The sequence below is a fragment of the Hyperolius riggenbachi genome, chromosome 5 (genome assembly GCF_040937935.1).
Source record: "Hyperolius riggenbachi isolate aHypRig1 chromosome 5, aHypRig1.pri, whole genome shotgun sequence".
Classification (NCBI taxonomy): Eukaryota; Metazoa; Chordata; class Amphibia; order Anura; family Hyperoliidae; genus Hyperolius; species Hyperolius riggenbachi.
In genome coordinates this window covers 375,840,134-375,859,461 of record NC_090650.1, presented here as the reverse complement: position 1 = coordinate 375,859,461, position 19,328 = coordinate 375,840,134, and the positions used below count along the sequence as shown (strand labels likewise).

General features: G+C 41.9%; 1 protein-coding gene across 1 annotated transcript in view; it reads left to right on the top strand.

Moving 5' to 3' along the window:
• NECAB1 (N-terminal EF-hand calcium binding protein 1) overlaps positions 1 to 19,328 on the top strand; it is a 332,817-nt gene that overhangs the window by 34,607 nt on the left and 278,882 nt on the right. Inside the window, exons 2-3 of the mRNA XM_068237605.1 lie at positions 4,467 to 4,491; positions 15,926 to 16,034. Coding sequence (XP_068093706.1) covers positions 4,467 to 4,491; positions 15,926 to 16,034 — 134 coding nt within the window. The remainder of the gene's footprint in view (positions 1 to 4,466; positions 4,492 to 15,925; positions 16,035 to 19,328) is intronic.

The window sequence follows — 19,328 nt, the reverse complement described above, 5'->3', positions numbered from 1 at the left end:
CTTCTATCTGGCAACCCTATCTTCCCCCTTTCATTAATGCTGCCTGTGTCTTTTCCCCCTATGGTGCTATTCAAAAACTTTTCACCTGTATTTTCATACAGGTAGGATTTTCATGACTTACCAATAACGTCCTTTTAACGCCATCATCTGGCAGGAAAATACCCAAAATATGTTACATTTTTACTTATTTTTTGTATACTTTTTTTTTTGTGCTAAAAAGTTATTTTGTATAGAATATGAAAAATTAAGAGTATCTCGTATGAGAAAACTGGAGAAAAATGATTTGAATACATGCCATTGTCTGCGTTTTCCCCATGTCTGTGTAATTAGTTTTCTTCTTCATATCACACATTGGCCTCAATTCACTAAGCATTACTGTACTGGGCAATGCAAGAAACAGCTGATTTTACCAATCACCTAGCCAGTGGCGTAGCTAAGGAGTTGTGGGCCCCGATGCAAGTTTTACAATGGGGCCCCCCAAGCACTCTATACATAGCAATTGATATGGCGCACCAAAACCTGCCAATGGCAACTACAGTGTCAGAGGTGCAAGAAGGGGATGGGGAACAGCTTGTTAATAATTACCTCTATTCAAAGTATCTATAGAAGTGATTATTATGAGCACAGGACCAATCAAGAGCTAATACTGTAGTTGAGAGAGGGCCCTTCGGGGCCCCTCTGGCCCAAGGGCCCCGATGCGGTGGCTACCTCTGAAACCCCTATTGCTACACCCTTGCACCTTACCAAATGCCAATTCACTAAACCTCTTACCGCACTCAACAGTAAAATTACCGACTTGTGCGGTAAATACCAAGAAATTGCAATTCACAAAGATGAAAGCATTCGGTAAATCAAGTAAGTGTCCAGGAGTTACATCCACCTCATTAGAAAATAGTCAAAAGAGGAAGATCTGTATTCTAGCTCATGCTACGTCTGTAAGTTCTAAGGTAAAGGAAGTTAATAATAAATTATTGACCAGGTGGTATATAACACTGGAGAAATTGGCTTTAATGTACCAAGGAATTAGTGATAGATGTTGGAGAGAGTGTGGGGCAAAGGGTACATTGGTGCACTTGATGTGGGATTGTTCGGTCATTTCAGAGTATTGGAAGGATGTGTTGGACTGTATTGGAAAAGTGTGTGAAGATGTGGGTAAGCTTGATGCGGTGGAAGTATTGCTGAATGGAACGTGTGCATCAATATGTAGGTACAAGAGATCTTTGGTGCCTCAATTATTGATTGCAGCTAAGAGTTTGATTCCGGTTAAATGGAGATGCCAGAGTTCTCCCTCCCTTATAGATTGGGTTGGTAGAGTAAATATGGTAAAGGGGGTGGAGAATCAAATTGCATTACAACAAGATAAGTTAGAAGGGTTTCATGATAAGTGGGAGAAATGGAGTGAATTTCAGGGTACAAAAGAATATGGGGATATGATGGAGATGTAGGAGGGGACCTCTTGGAGGGATGTAAGGAGGGTTATGGGAAAGAAGGAAATTGATATGAAATTGTTTACAATAAGATATTGACGTGATAAGGAATATGTTTGTGGGCATGGGAGGAGGATGGGATTAGGGAATATGTTTTTTTTTTATTCTTTTTTTCGTTTCTGTAAAATGAATGTATATGTAACAAGCGAGTGGATTGTAATTTTCTCTTTTTCGTTGAAAAAATAAATTATATGAAAAAAAAAAAAAACTCCACCTCTGACCAACTTGTAACTCATAATATCCATCTGGTAAAAGTTGACAGATGTAGCAGACATCTGTCAACTTTTATCATAGCTCTTGGTAGCAGACATCAAAGTGACACTTCCTGTTGGGCAATCACTGACGTGCGCAGAAGTGTATTTCTAAAGTACACTTCCGCGCATGCAGGTTTTTTAAAGACACGTGCGGTACCATAGACTTACATGACTTCCGATCTGGACACGGCCGGATGCCAAACAGGGATTACCACGTATTAACGTGGTAAACCCTGAAGGTTTGTTTTGTGTGGCGCGCACCGCACCGCTGCCACCAAACTGCAGTGTGAAGCCGGCCTCAGGTTATCTTGAAGAGGGAGAGAGGGGGTTGGATCTTCCACACTCTCCTCCCAAGGTACTGCCCCAATGTTGAAAACCGTATGGGCTGGTTATGGATCAGGAGGTTGGGCTGTAAGCTTTCTGGCTCTAGGTCCTCCAACCAGCACCCAACCTGCATGGTAGGATAATGGGTTAAGGACTTTCTACAGAGAGAACTACATTTTTTGTTTCTCTTTTATTTATTTATTCTTAAGCATATATTTTTTACGTTTTTAAAACTTTTTACACCCTGTGTCCAGTTGGAAAAAGTGTTTTGTCAAGTTTTTAATTTTAAGGCTGCAGTTTTTCATAGTCAGTGCAGGTCCCTTATGAAGGCATCAGGAGGTCCAGTCCAGCAGCCAATAGGGAATCATGTGCGTATGTGCCAATTACCAATCGTTTCAATGGTAGCTGATCATAGCTCCTGGTATGCAGCATCACAGGGGGTCTTCTGATTTCTATACATTGCAGGTCAGGCAGCATTCAAACCCATTCTAAGCCATAAGATCTCAATTTGCATCCCTTTTACTTAGTAAATCAGGCTGAATGTGTAACTGGAGCGGAGCTGACTACACCACTGGGCACGTATGCCTCATGAAGGTGATATAAGCTCGCTAGAAAGCAGAGCAGGATTATACACCGGGCATCCTAGGCAGATGCCTGGGGCCTAGTGGATGTCAAAGGGCCCACCTACCACCTACTCTGACCTCTCTCCACTTCAGCTTGCCAAAAAGACCACAAGGGGGGGGGGGGGGGGGGCAAATCTACTACCTTGCCTAGGGCCCCATTACATCTTTAGCCACCTTTGCTAGAAAGTCATTCTTACCAAGTTGTGATGTCTGATCCACAGAGCTCATAATCAGCAAGAAATGCTATGGAATGATCCTGGTGTGGCATCTGAAAGATTGACAGAATATCCAAGCAGCTCAGGGTGACCCAAAACTACTAGGAAAGTATAGTGGACTAAAAGAGACTGAAAAACCCTCCAACTAAAAAGCTAACGCTCAGTGTAGTTTGCCTTCTTAAAACAGAAGGTATTTGCTATAATTCAGACTGTGGTCTCCCACAATGCCTCCCTACTGAATATGCAGAGTATCTATTTATGCCTCTGAAGCCAGGCTGGTGGTGTGTAGCAAGCCTATAGCTTATAACATTTACAGAGCCACATCAACCCCACATGCAGACAGCCTGTTTCAAACTATTGATCCTCCTCACCAGTACAACAAAGTAACCAAGCAGCTCGGGGTGACCCAAAACTACTAGGAAGGTATAGGGGACTGAAAGAGACCGAAAAGCCCTCCTACTGAAAAGCCAAAGCTCAGTGTAGTTTGTGTTCTTAAAACAGAAGATATTTGCGATAATTCAGCTGTTATGCTGGGATTGGGAATACACGGCTCGATTCTGAGTCATTTAGATGGCTGAATAGATAATTTCAGACACGTCTTATCTCCAGCCCGATCATTTCACCACTCGATTTTGCATTGAGGACAATGGAAAAAGAGAAGAAAAACGAGCGGAAGATAAGAGAATCGCCTGCAGGATCGAGCGGGGAATCGATCGAACGGAAGAATGGAGCGGCAAAATCGAGCCGTGTATGCCCAGCAAAAGTGATTGTGGTCTCCAGCGGTTCCGGATATAAGCCTGGCTTCAGGGACATAAAGAGATAATTTGCATATTCAGTAGTGATGCATTGTGGGAGACTACAATCACTCACTTAAAGGACTTACGAGCCCAAATAAAAAAAAAAGTTAAGTACCTGCCTGAAATTTGAATGCACGGAGGATGCCATCCACGCCCTCCGTGCAGTTCCACCGGGTCCCCTCAGTTAAATCGTCCCCCCGGGCCGCTCCCGACCCCACAACCTGGGTCAGGCTCTCCTGCCTCTAGCAAAATGGCCGCCTGAGCTGGTTGCGGTTGCGCAGTCCGCACAGACGCGAGTGCGTCTGTGGAGCTCTAGGGCCTCGAGGCAGGAGAGGCCGACCCGGGCTGCGGGTCGGGAGCGGCCCGGGGGGACGATTTAACTGCGGGGACCCGGCGGAACTGCACGGAGGGCGTGGATGGCATCCTCCGTGCATTGAAATTTCAGGCAGGTACTTAACTTTACTTTTTTTTTTTTATTTGGGCTTGTAAGTCCTTTAAAGCTGAATTATCGCAAACGCCTTCTGTTTTAAGAAGGCAAGCTACACTGGTCTGAAAGATTGTTATACAATTTATATATCTATGAAGCATCCCATCTCACAATCTTGTACTGTCAGTGAGTCAGAATTACCTTGTGGGTGATTTAGGAGTTGCTGCTCCCTCTCAGCCTGCACAAGATCGTTTGACAAAAATGTCAAATAAAATGTAATTGGTATTAATAAATCTGTCACTTGTACACCGATAGTAATTTCTTTTCTTTTATTTTCAGATCCTGCGACGAGCAGACAAAAACGGTAAGAACATGACAGCATTAAATATGAAACAAATATCTGTAGAGGAGCTATGATATATTTATGCCTTCTGTAGCTAGCCTGCGGCTTGGAAGGCTAACAGTAATTGGAGAGAAAGATCTATCACTGATCATTTCAGAAATGGCTAAATTGCACAAGTTTCATGCATTCAGGTGCGCATAGGATGTAACTTTTTTGTTTGTTCAGTACAATGAGCTCAATATTTTTGTAATAGAAGAATGTAGATGCTCCCAGGGGAATCAATTAGATGTGTCTTTTTCTTTAAGCTGTCAATCGAAAATGGAGCTGAAATTTGATTTGTAGCTTAGGACATCTGTTAAAGAGACACTGAAGCGAAAAAAAAATTATGATATTATGATTTGTATGTGTAGTACAGCTAAGAAATAAAACATTAAGATCAGATACATCAGTCTAATTGTTTCCAGTACAGGAAGAGTTGAGAAACTCCACTTGTTATCTCTATGCAAACAAGCCATTAAGCTCTCCGACTAAGTTAGTCGTGGAGAGGGCTGTTATCTGACTTTTATTATCTCAACTGTAAGTGAACTGTTTACTTTTTCTCTGCTAGAGGAGAGGTCATTACTTCACAGACTGCTCTGAAAGAATCATTTTGAATGCTGAGTGTTGTGTAATCTGCACATATTATAGAATAATGCAATGTTAGAAAAAACACTATATACCTGAAAATTAAAGTATGAGAATATTTTCTTTGCTGCTAATCTTCTAGAAATTATTCATAGTACACAACCAATTCATTATATCATATTTTTTTTTCGCTTCAGTGTCTCTTTAAGGCCTATACACACGCTACTGCGCTAGATTAAAGATGGCTGTGGTGGGGAATAAAGACTGCCTTTGCCAATAATCCGGCGTCAGTACAGCAGCCCTGGCTATCGATCTGCAAGGCGGATCAGTTTGGCTGAGTGATGGTCAATAGCTTTTGTTCTATCTGCTCGCCCCGCCCGCTGTGTGATGTCACACTTGCGCAGCTGAGTCGGTCCTCTGCCCCCCCTACATTGCAACAGAGCATGATGTTAGCCTTCAGGCTAACTATGCGCCTGCACTGTCTTGGCCCAGCAATGTCGCCAAGGGATCGGCTCCCAATCCCAATTGGGCAACATCCATCTAGAGTGTGTATGGACCTTAAGACAGCCAGTAGTGATGGAAAACAAGGAGGCTTTCATTGACAATGAACTAGCTGATGCAAATCTTTATGGTAATTTTATGAAAATGTACGCATTCTATCAACAGATCAATCAAATGCTGCTGTGGCATCAAGTGAGAACTGTTTGCATCTCATTGTTTGCATCACTACTGGACATCAATGATGTGAGGGGGGTACTCGGTCTAAATATGTTTTGGAGGACACACTGCCTAATTAGGATTTGGGGAACATTACATTTGGGAGAACGCTACCAAAGTATATTTTGAGGGTACACTGCCAAATTACTTATTAGGGAAACATTGCCTAATTATGTTTGGGGTCACACTACCTAATTATGTTTGGACACACACTACCTAATTATGTTTGGGGTCACACTACCTATGTTTGGGGTCACACTACCTAGTTATATTTGGAAGCACACTGTCCAGGTATTTTCTTGGGGTGCACTGCCTAATCACATTGCCTACGTATGTTTGGGGGACACACTACCTAATTATGTTTTAGGGACACACTATCTAATTATGTCTGAGGTCACACTGACTAATTATATTTTTGGAGGCACACTGCCTAATAATAGTTTTGGAGGCACACTGCCTAATAATAGTTTGGGAGGCATACTGCGTAATAATAGTTTTGGAGGCACATTGCCTAATAATAGTTTTGGAGACACACTGCCTAATAATAGTTTTGGAGGCACACTGCCTAATTATGCTTGAGGGGCACATTGCCTAATAATAGTTTTGGAGGCACACTGCCTAATAATAGTTTTGGGGGCACACTGCCTAATTATGTTTGGGGGGCACATTGCCTAATACTAGTTTTGGAGGCACACTGCCTAATAATAGTTTTGGAGGCACACTGCCTAATAATAGTTTTGGAGGCACACTGCCTAAAAATAGTTTTGGAGGCACACTGCCTAATAATAGTTTTGGAGGCACACTGCCTAATAATAGTTTTGGAGGCACACTGCCTAAAAATAGTTTTGGAGGCACACTGTCTAATTATGTTTGGGGGGCACATTGCCTAATAATCGTTTTGGAGGCACACTGCCTAATAATAGTTTTGGGGGCACACTGCCTAATTATGTTTGGGGGGCACATTGCCTAATACTAGTTTTGGAGGCACACTGCCTAATAATAGTTTTGGAGGCACACTGCCTAATAATAGTTTTGGAGGCACACTGCCTAAAAATAGTTTTGGAGGCACACTGTCTAATTATGTTTGGGGGGCACATTGCCTAATAATCGTTTTGGAGGCACACTGCCTAATAATAGTTTTGGGGGCACACTGCCTAATTATGTTTGGGGGGCACATTGCCTAATAATAGTTTTGGAGGCACACTGCCTAATAATAGTTTTGGGGGCACACTGCCTAATTATGTTTGGGGGGCACACTGCCTAATAATAGTTTTGGGGGCACACTGCCTAATAATAGTTTTGGGGGCACACTGCCTAATAATAGTTTTGGAGGCACACTGCCTAATAATAGTTTTGGGGGCACACTGCCTAATTATGTTTGGGGGGCACATTGCTTAAGTCTGTTTTTGGACCAATCTCAATATTTAGATGTTTGGAAGGCTATGTTGTCTAATTATAATTGGAGTATATGCCGCCTATGTGCATTGTTCAAAGGAACACTATGAAAAGCTTTAACCACTTCACCACTGAGGGGTTTTACCCCTTGAACACCAGAGCAATTTTCACCTTTCAGCGCTCCTTCCATTAACCAGCTGAGCGGTCTGGACGAGCTCAGCTCGTCCAACACCGCCAGCGGCTGCCGCTCAGGCCCTGCTGGGCCGATTTTAATGAAATAAAAAGCAGCACACGCAGCCGGCACTTTGCCAGCCGCGTGTGCTGCCTGATCGCCGCCGCTCTGCGGCGATTCGCCGCGAGCAGCGGCGAAAGAGGGTCCCCCCAGCCGCCTGAGCCCAGCGTAGCCGGAACAAAAAGTTCCGGCCAGCGCTAAGGGCTGGATCGGAGGCGGCTGACGTCAGGACGTCGGCTGACGTCGATGACGTCACTCCGCTCGTCGCTATGGCGACGATATAAGCAAAACAAGGAAGGCCGCTCATTGCGGCCTTCCTTGTTTATTCTGGGCGCCGGAGGCGATCGGAAGATCGCCTCCGGAGCGCCCTCTAGTGGGCTTTCATGCAGCCAACTTTCAGTTGGCTGCATGAAATAGTTTTTTTTTTATTTAAAAAAACCCCTCCCGCAGCCACCCTGGCGATTTAATCAGAACGCCAGGGTGGTTAATTCGTCTATAACTTTATTATTACTTATCCCAATGAAATGAACTATATCTTGTTTTTTTCGCCACCAATTAGGCTTTCTTTAGGTGGGACATTATGCCAAGAATTATTTTATTCTAAATGTGTTTTAATGGGAAAATAGGAAAAAATGTGGGAAAAAATTATTACTTTTCAGTTTTCGGCCATTATAGTTTTTAAATAAAGCATGCTACTGTAATTAAAACCCATGAAATGTATTTAACCATTTGTCCCGGTTATAAAACCATTTAAATTATGTCCCTATCACAATGTTTGGCGACAATATTTTATTTGGAAATAAAGGTGCATTTTTTTCAGTTTTGCATCCATCCCTAATTACAAGCCCATAGTTTATAAAGTAACAGTGTTATACCCTCTTGACATAAATATTTAAAAAGTTCACTCTCTAAGGTAACTATTTATGTTTTTTTTTTATTGTATTTTTTTTTTTTAATTACAAAAAAAAAAAAAATTGGGGAGTGTGGGAGGTAATGAGTTAATTTATTGTGTAAATGTAATGTTTGTTTATGTAAAATGCTTTTAGGGTGTAGTTTACTATTTGGCCACAAGATGGCCACAGTGTGTTTGTTTACATGCGACCTGTAAGCGTCCTTCCGGACGCTTACAGGAAGCAGTAAGAGGCTGGGAAGATCACAATGATCGCGCTGTTTCTAATAGAAGCAGCACGATCATTGCGGGGGCTTAGATCAACAAACGGGAATGAATTTTCCCATTCATTGATCTCCGTGCGAGCAGGCGGCGGCGTGCACGAGCGGCGGGTGTGCGCGCACGAGCGGCGGGAGCGCGGACAGCGGCGGTAGCGCGGAAGGTATGGATTTCTCCGTCCCTGGTTTTTTAGGGGGGAAAAAAGGGACGGAGAAATTCGTACCGCGGGGGTTTAAGTACACATACATATAAGACATACATTTGTCCCCTAATAAAATGCATCTAAAACAACTTTTTCCCTACATGGCTATCACAGCTGGTATTAGGAATGTGATGGATTTGAACTTCTTACCCATAGGTTTTGGAAATGTCCATCTCCTCAGGGGGGACTCTCCAGGTTTAGTTATTTTCAGAAGCACTAAATGGATGGCAGTAGCACAGTCAAACAGCCAGAATAGTATTATACAGGTTCTTGTCAAGGAGTACTTTTGAAAATAATACAGAAAACCTTGGGAATCCCCCATAAGGAGACGTACTAGTTCTAAACCTGTGAGGAAGAGGTTTAGGGCCATCAGAATAATAATATCTACTGGAAGTGTGAACTGCAAAGGAAATACATAGGAAATGACTATTAAATCAGAAAAACATTTAAAGTGCTCTTTATTCAGGAACACATGTATTGAATATGTATGTTTACATATGTTTTACAGTCCACAGTTTTTTCTATCATAGTATGTTTTGATCACGTGTTTTTTACAGTTTCAGTTTTGTTGTAATCATAGTGGTCCTGTAAGGGAGCATGCTGCCTAATGATGTTGTTTGAGGGCGCACTGCTTAATTATATTTTTTGAAGGTGATCTGCCAAATGATGTTGTTTGGAGGCACTCTGTCCATGTATGCTATTGGGGAGTAAAGTGCCTAATTATATTTGTGGGATTATTCTGCTCATGTTGTTTGGGGGAGGGGGGCTTGCTGCCTAATTATGTTGTTTTGGGGAATACAGTCTTCCTAAATACCCAGGAAACAGCAGAGTAGTTTGTTTTGAATATATATACAGTGAATGAAAATAAATGTGTTATTTTAATAACTCACATTTATTTTATTAAATGTGTTAAAGAGCCAATTTAACACCACAACTGATTCCCCTGGAAATATGAAAACCTCATTTTCTGCTGATAGCAATGATTATCAGACCAGCAATGGAGAAACAAAAGAACCCCTTTGATATAGATTGTATTTCTTGATGCTGTGCATGATTCAAGTAACTGTGCATCATTTATACATCTGTATGTCTTTGAAGACCGATACATAATGACAGAGCAGGACCTTCTGCTGCTCTAATAGCATTTGCAGCAAAGATGTCACATGTAAGATTCTGATCCGTGAATTCTAATTAAAATGATGCGTTTTCAAGGCATTCAGTGTAGTATTTGTTTCACCTAGATTAAGTGAACAAAGCTCTAATTTCTTCTTTTTGTAGTTAGAGCTTACATTGTACACATTAGTATTAGCTATTGTTTGCATGCGGTTGATGACTGCTCCTTGCTATTACTATCCTTTCTATTATTAGCAGTTTGTACTCACTGCAAATGCATGTGCTGTATAGCTGTATGGACGACAATAATCATGAACTATCATTCAATTGTATTTATTTATATTTATTTTTTTTTACAACTTTTATTGGGCTGATGCTTCAAAGGTCTTTCAAGAGAACATAAAACATGTCTTGTTATACACTGTCCTATTAAAGGGCGTAAAGGAAACCCATCAAGAAAATAAACAGATGAATAAACAATTCAATTTATCCTCCAACTCCTTAAAATGTATTTTTTTTTAGCCTCACAGTTTTCTTTTTAAAAGCTAACAATGTAGGTTTAATGTTGTATTGTCTCACATGAATGATGCAGTCTTTCACACAGTCTCAGTGTCCCAGAGCTAAAATATATGAACTATTGATCTTTTTTTATCTATCCCCTGCACTCAAAAGCTGTTCTCTGCCGAGCAAGAGTTTTTTTGTCTGTAATTTCTTTTTATTGAGTACTATAGGGTAACTAGGTGCCGACTGGAGAGAAACTGTAATTTGCATGCCTAAAATAATTAACATTTTCAGGCAGAAAAAGGAGAACGTTATTTGTGTTCTTGGCACTGTACATACGCTTGTCTATCTCATCATGTCACACATCACCTCAGGTGCGCTTTAAACTCAAATACTCCTACCAAAGACAGAGGCTAGCAATTGAATGGTAACGGGATGACAAATGTGTGTCCTCACTTTGTTCCATGGACCAAAGGGTCCCATCCAGGGTCCTCCTCTTTTATCTGTTACATTAGCCCCTCATTTGTGCTATGCTGGTGATGATCACCTCAATATTAGCTTTAAATAGTGGTAACAAACCATTGCCTCTCACTCTTATTCCTCTCTCATAGTACAGATATAATGAATTAGTAAGTGTAATGATCTGCTAGTGTGCGAGCACTAGCAGACAGACAAATATCAGACGTTCCCTAAACGGGATACATCTACAGACAATGTCAGTAGAAGGCAGCACTAACACTGAGTACAGATAATGAGAATGGTCAACAGGCAGGGTCGGTACCACAACCCAGATGACAGTCTTTGCCTGGGACGCAGGGAGATCTACGATAAAGTCCATAGAAATATGCGTTCAGGGAGAACTAGGAATCGGCAATGGTTGAAGCGTACCAGCAGGGGCATTCCTGGCTGCTTTGCTTCTAGCACAGACCGTGCAAGCTCACACAAATTCCTTACAATCAACTTTAATAGAGGGCCACCAGAAATGCTGTTGGAGTAAATCCAATGTTCTGGTTACATCTGGATGAACTGCCACTTTATTGCAATGGTATTGCTGAAGTACAGATAACCGTAAGTGTAACAGGACAAACAGTCGTTCAGGGGGTTTCCCTGACGGGGCCTCTGCCTGAAACTGGGCCAACGATTTTGACAGATCAACTGATAACTCGTTTGCTGAAATAACAATATGCTCAGGAAGAATGTTAGAAGGAGCGGTAGATACAGAATCTATAGGATCAAAACATCTAGATAACGCATCGGCTTTGATGTTCTTGCTCCCAGGCTTATATATTATGATAAACCGGAAGCGGGAAAAAAAAAACAAAGCCCAGCGTGCCTTCCTGGGGTTCAGTCTTTTAGCTCCTTCTATGTATTTCAGATTTTTGTGATCTGTGTATACTGTAATGGTGTGTTCTGCCCCCTCCAGCCAATGCCTCCATTCCTCAAAAGCCTTCTTAACTGCCAGCAACTCTCTATTGCCAATGTCGTAATTTCTCTCTGCCGAACTGAACTTCCGTGAGAAGAACGCACAAGGGTGCAGGCGTTCTCGATGACCGGAGTACTGAGACAGGACAGCACCTACTCCTATCTCTGACGTGTCAACTTCAACAATAGATGGTCGGAGGACATTGGCATGCATGAGGACGGGGGCAGAACAAAACGCTTTTTTGAGTGACTGGAAAGCCTGGGAAGCCTCAACTGACCAGTGAGAGTGTCAAATATCTGATCGATATCTGCTTAAAGTGAACCAGAGACGAAGCACCCTTGTGTATTTTACCATAGAAATTAGTGGGAACATTAGAGAAAACATTTACCATGCTCTCTGTTCCATCCTCACTGCTAAAAGTGTCTGTTATCTAGCTGAGATAAGAATCCCGGACTGAGCATTTAGTCTGGCTTTGCTATAATGACTCAGCTATAATGATTCCTGAGCAAAGCCAGCAGGGGGCAGGCTTGGACTTGAAGACAGCAAAGAACACAGTCTCAGCTATAATTATTCTGTAGCAAAGCCAGACCGACTGCTTAGTCGGGATTCTTATCTTAGAGGTGATAACAGGCAAATTAAACAGAGAACAATGTAACAAAGAGCAGATTAGGTGTTTACTGTCATGTTCCCACTGATTTATAAGGTAAAATACATGAGGTTGCTTCATCTCTGGTTCTCTTTAAAATGATTACCAACTCAGTAAAGGACCAGCCTTTAAAGCGTCATAACCAAAATTAGACAGAAGTGGGTGCGTGCTCACTATAAACAGAATATTTATAGGTTAACAGATTTACCTCTGAAAGAAAAACGCAACACTCAGCTGTTGAATTTTATAAAATTATCTTGTTAAGAAAAATAGATAAAGCATTTATATACAGGAATATACATCTCTCCAGTTGTTGTCAATTCTCCAAGAATACATTTTCATCCAAAAATACATTTTCAAAGTTCCTTTAGTTAAAAGAGTCCATTCCAATATAGCAAATATTCTGCTGTAGCTTTTATCCTTCACCGATTATTATTGTCTCGAGATTGAACAGTGTATGTTACACACAATATAGCTTTATCCTTAAAAAATGATATATGAAGTTCTATTCTTATATGAAGAACTTAAAGTAGATATATCTTAATCCATCAAAGCTTGATAATTGTTTCTAAGCTGGCAATTGCGTTTAAATAGTAAAACTTATAGCATAGAAAAAAGTTATCCAAAACTCAAAAAACTGCTGAAGTTTAAAAAGACAAGTCTTTAACTTTTGCATAGACTAATTGTCAAAGAATTCACCAAGAATAATTGCATATTACCTCTCTTGGGTTTCAGAATCATGTCTGTGAGAAGGATAAACGTCGTTCAATCAGCTAGGGCATCAGGCAATGAATAAATATACAGCCTGAAAACTCTCTTTTTATAGAGAATTTCTCCCAAGAAATGATATAAGGGAATTTCCAAACTATGACTTAATTGTTTATAACATCTCTATAAATACAGGTATGATTTCATTTTTATTTTTAGATAGAGTTCTATAGAGGCCCCTTGTGGTTATAAGTGGTAGTAGTAGGCACAAGAGATGCCCCCTATGGTTATAAGAGGTAATGGCCTACACAAGGCTCATGGCCTAACTGTTTTTATACAATCTGAAATAAAGTGTATATTATTGATCAGTTTATTAGCTATGTGTGAACACTATGTGATTAACATCTTGCGTATAAAATAGGCTTAGCTTAAGCAGTGTATATCTTGACCTTAGACGGTTGATCTTACTAACACAACAATATTGCATAACATGTGAACATCTCTTAAATACTATCTCATTCTTAACCTTGTAGAAATAAACAGCTCACTTCCAACAATAATACTGTAAATTACACAACTTAATTCTGTTTCTGCTCGTACTCACTAATCTTGAAATTCACTCAATTTATCTGCAAACCATTTCAAATATTTGGACACAGTATGGCTAGGGAGATCATCATTTCTCTGCATTAATATGAGATTCTGACAAGAGGGATCGGGCTCCTTTCTTGGTCATATTTGTCAAGGGGGCAATTATAGTGGAGAAGTTGCGAATAAATTTGTGATAGTAGTTCACAAACCCAATGAACCTTTGTAATGGTTTCAGCACAAGACTGGGATGTTTGCCCATTTATCAAGGGAAAACTCCTCAAGCTCCCTAATGTTGATGGTTTTCGCTTGTGAACAGCAATCTTCAAGCCTAATTAGATTCTTTTTTTGATTGAAATCTGGACTTTCTCTAGTCCATTCCAACACGTTTCCAGTTTAACGACTCAAATGTTGTTTTAGTATGTATTTAGTATGCTTAGGGTCATTCTGCTGCTGGGATTAAAATCCTCCCTAGGTAAATTTTGGAAAGCTATCAAGGGCTCTTTAGGTTCTCTGAGGAAATATGATATCTCCTTAAATGGAGGGATGGCTCTTTTTGGGTTCGATATGACTACCTTTTCTAACTTCAATCCCGATTTCTTATACATACTGTATGTACACTAGTTTCTAGAAAACTAATAGTCAAAAAGTGGGGCACAAAAGTGTTACCCAACAAAGATGATTGGTGGCGGCTAACTAACCTTTTTGATCCATGGGATTCAGAGCTGGCTTCTTACAACATAGAAGAATCTTAAGAAATTTAAGATGGTCGAAGTTATATACATTTTTGCCTTAAAATATAAGAAAGGACTGAGCAATTAGCAATGCTAAATATCTGATGCTGGTTGCATTCTCTACTCTTTTTTTCCCTTTTCTCCTCTCTTTCCTTTCTTTTTCTTTCTTTTCTCCTCTCACTTTATTTTTGGGATTAGCCATTTACTTTATGGTTTAATTGACCTTTCTTAATTATTTATTATATTTATGAGGCCATGATGAGAGCGCAAAGCCCAGCGTAATGAGCATGGTGATGAAGCCTGTTATTTTAGCTGGGCTGCATCAATTGCTTTGATTTATCTGAGATTCTGAAAAAGAAAAAGAAAATAGAAAATAAAATAAGAGATGACTTACCTCAGAGATGACGAGGATAGAAGATAAGAACAGAAGTTTATTTGTACTAGACAATGCATTTTATGAGCATGTACAGCTCTCTTCATCAGGCCAAATATCAGTGCCAGTTAGGAAAGTAGACTGGCATTGGCCGCTTCAAAACGAGATGTACATGCTCATGCAATGTGTTGCCTAGTGCAAAAAAATAGAAAACTATCCTATATCCCTGTCATCTCTAAAGTAATCCATTTCTCATTTTTCCTATTTTAGGGATTTTACAGTATTTTATGGATACCTCAGAGGAGGGTGTCCTCCTGCCAGCTGGTTTAGGTGAGAGGTTCCAGCTTTTTGTCCTTGAGAGAGCGACTGTAGTATAGTGGTGGACTCTGTACTCAATTGGTTGGTTTCCCTCCCTCGTCCGTACCCTCCTATACCATTTAATTTTCCCCTTTAATAGAAAATATTACACCATTTGGGCTTCCATTGTCTCTGTGATTGTTTTCCAAAGGTAGCCAGTAGCCACTTCTCATTTCTCAAGTCCTATTATTTGGTGGGACATTTATACCGTGACCTGTTACCATACTTCATTCTAACAGGTCACACTACACTTCAACTTGGATACAATCATGTTAAGTTGAGACTATAGCTAAAAATATTTGGCGGTTGTGGCCCCCTCATCACCTCACACAGTGTTTGCCATTGGCGCTGTTTTCTTTACATAGGCTCCTGCCCACGTTATAGGCTGTCTTCTTATAATTCATAGAGTAACCAATCCTGTCATATAAGCTTCTATAGCTGTGTTATGAAATATATTTCATTATCATTGTAAAATTTTGTTACTGATAGATACATGTGGATTTTTCTCACATAGCATGAATCATACACAACACAGATATTTTTTTTTTTTTGGGGGGGGGGGGGGGGGGGGGGGGGGAATGCAGCCTTTGATTTTATATAGATGAAGGAGATGCTTTTTTTCATACAAATAGACAGTTCTCCTGCCTCTCTCAGCCTCTTTCTTGTGATTGCAGATGATGGGAAACTGTCCTTTGAAGAATTCAAGGCGTACTTTGCTGATGGAATCCTAAGTGCAGAGGAGCTGAGCGAGCTTTTCCACAAGATTGACACCCACAAAACTGAGTAAGAGACCTTTTCAGTATCTTTCATGAGTAGATTAAGCAGAAAACCACTTCATTTCTCTGCACGTTGTAGTGCTCGGGATGGCATGTACATTGAGGTGTACATCAACCAAAGAGGGATTGATGTTACAGACGTCATCTATGAAGCTTGCAAATTCCAAGGGAGTAGTCACCAGAGTTTGTCTTGATGTTTGTTCAGTAAAATATGACAGAAATTAATAATTGTACTCGGATCCAATCAACCAGAAAGAATTAGGCTGGCCACTGGTGTTGGTGCTCAAATTTGCAAACCTCACTTATCCCAAACTCAAGGCCGGTTTAAGCCATGCAGGGGCCCCGGGGCAAAAGTAACTTGGGGGCCCACTACCCCCCCAACAAAGTCAGCCCCCAAGCCAGCTGCTACCCCTAGCGGTCTCCCACCAACTGCTCCCGTGGCCAGCGCACACTGTATAGCTCAGCTGCCTTGTAATAACTCACCTGTCCCGGATGCTCCATCCCGTGCTTCGTCTTCAGCCCCGCTGCCTGCGTCTTCTCCATCCAGCATGTGTTATGTGTAAATAACATGCGCTGGATATAGAGAGGCAGGCAGCAGGCTGAAGAGGGAGCACAGGATGAAGCCGCTGCAGGGACAGGTGATTTATTACAAGGCAGCTGAGCAGGGGTGTGACTACAATACATCAGGCAGCTCTGATGCCTCATGTAAAAAAACAAACAAAAAAAAAGCAGCAGAGTCTGAACCTCTTGGACCAAAACAGATATACCAGCAGAGTCAATCAGGAAACCTATTAATGTCACCCAAGACTGTCCCACAAAGCTATGCCATGCTCCAATGTACCTACACGCTATTCAGGCAATATATAAAAAGCCTGCAAATATACAGAATATACACACACTTTACACAACACAGATACACTGTACACACACCACACACACCCACAGACACACTGTACATGCACCACACACACATACTGTACACAGACACACTGTACACACACACACACTGTACACAGACACACTGTACATGCACCACACACACACACTGTACACAGACACACTGTACACACACACACACTGTACACAGACACACTGTACACACACACACACTGTACACAGACACACTGTACACACACACACACTGTACACACACACACTGTACACACACGCAGACGCACACACACACACACTGTACACAGACACACTGTACACACACTGTACATAGACACACTGTACACACACACACACTGTACACAGACACACTGTACACACACACACACTGTACACAGACACACTGTACACACACACACACTGTACACACACACACTGTACACACACGCAGACGCGCACACACACACACACTGTACACAGACACACTGTACACACACTGTACATAGACACACTGTACACACACACACACTGTACACAGACACACTGTACACACACACACACTGTACACAGACACACTGTACACAGACACACTGTACACACATGCACACACGCAGACACACACACCAAACTAGATCCCCCCTCTCTTCTGTACATCAGGTGGGTGCACTATGGCTGCTGTCTGCATGCTGGCAAGTGTCTCCGGGAAGCTCCATTCTCAGATTACATCAGTCCTGTTAACTGTTGGAGGGGTTGTATTGCTCTGTCTGACATCAGATACCAGTCTCACAGCCCTGCACAGACGTTTTCCAGCATGTGTTAGCTGCTGAGAAGCAGCTAGTAGTATGTGTGTAGCAGTCTTTGTATATAATAAATGAAGAGCGGAGTGTAGTTAAACTTTACCTGGTCCTGTTATGATACACGGCTCCTTCACTTCCTAATCAATTATATGTACTGTGCAGCAAGCCAATCACCATGCAAGGAGTGAAGCCGCATGGTGATTGGCTGGCTGCACAGCACATACAACTTATGAGGAAGTGGAGGAGCCACAGCGTGTATCATAACAGGACCAGTAAAGTTTAATTATCCTCCGCTCTGCAATTATTATATACAAATCACCCCCTCCTCCTAGCTGCAGCCTCTCCTGGATCTATTAAATGCTGGCCCTGCCACTGCAGCTGAGCTGCACAACATGAGGGACACAGGAACAGTCAGGCAGACTACCTGGGGGCCCAGCAGAGGTCGGAGGCCCTGGGGCAATTGCCCACTTTGCCTCTGTGGAAGCGCCGGCCCTGCCCAAGCTCTACACTTTAGCACCTGAGCAAGTGGTCGGGGTCGCAGAGAGTTAACTTACTTGCTTTAAGGATGCCTCCTGTAGCGTATTCTGTCCGTTGCAGTGGATTGAGTGATTACCATTCAGCTTTGTGGAGATTTGCATACCTGCATCCATTGGCTGATGCCGGCATAAAAGTCTGCCTTCCATTTCGTACCCCGTCCGACATAGTGGTCAGTACGCTGATCTACTGGGCACCTGGTTACTCTGTATAGTTCTGTTATTGAAGTTCTATGCGACCTCATTGCTTGTGCTATACCTAGTTCTTGATAAATATATATGCAGACTTGCAAATATATATTTATCCGGTAGTTGAGTCGTTTGTTATTTTTCTTATTATTGTGTATTGCCTAGTGCCATGCTTGATGGACATTCGCTGCATCCGCGGTGGGTCAGTGAAGTCCATTATCCAGATAGCTTGGATTCTGCCATCACCACGTTGGTGACTGGTAGTATTCCTGCTACTCTAGTTTCTGGGAACGTAACTATAGGCTGCAGTTGCAATTAGTTACTTTCTATCCTGTAGTCTTGCCTGGGTGGATTCTTGCTGGATGACTGTTGTCAGCCAGCTTGCTCTGCTTCTGTGGACGTGACTGTGAGCTGCGGTTGCTACTCGTTATGCTCCAATCTATAGTCCTGTCTTGTACCTGTCTGAATGCTTGCTATCGCTAAGGCAGCACAGTGTGAACTAAGGCAGCGCAACATCGCTCAGAGCTGCCATTGTGTTTTATTTGTAGCGATATCGGAAGCCCAGAGCTGCAGTTGCTCTGGGCAGCCTGTGTAACCTCTTCCATTATCCAGCTCTTAGCCTTGTTGTGCTGGGTGGTCAGAAAGTATGGTCCCCCAGCATTACACTTGCCCTTCACGGGAGCCCAATGCTTTGGAGGAATTATTGGATTCACATGAAGAATGCCACGAAACACAAGTAAGTGAACTTCCCATGGCCATGTCTACTTGTTGACTGAAGTGTGGTGCTCCGGTAAGTCGGGTTTATGCTCCTTAGGTAAGTCTTTAGCTCTTGACCTAAGGTTCGCCTCGGGTTCTACTTAAAGGAGAAAAAAAACCAATACTTCATAGGCA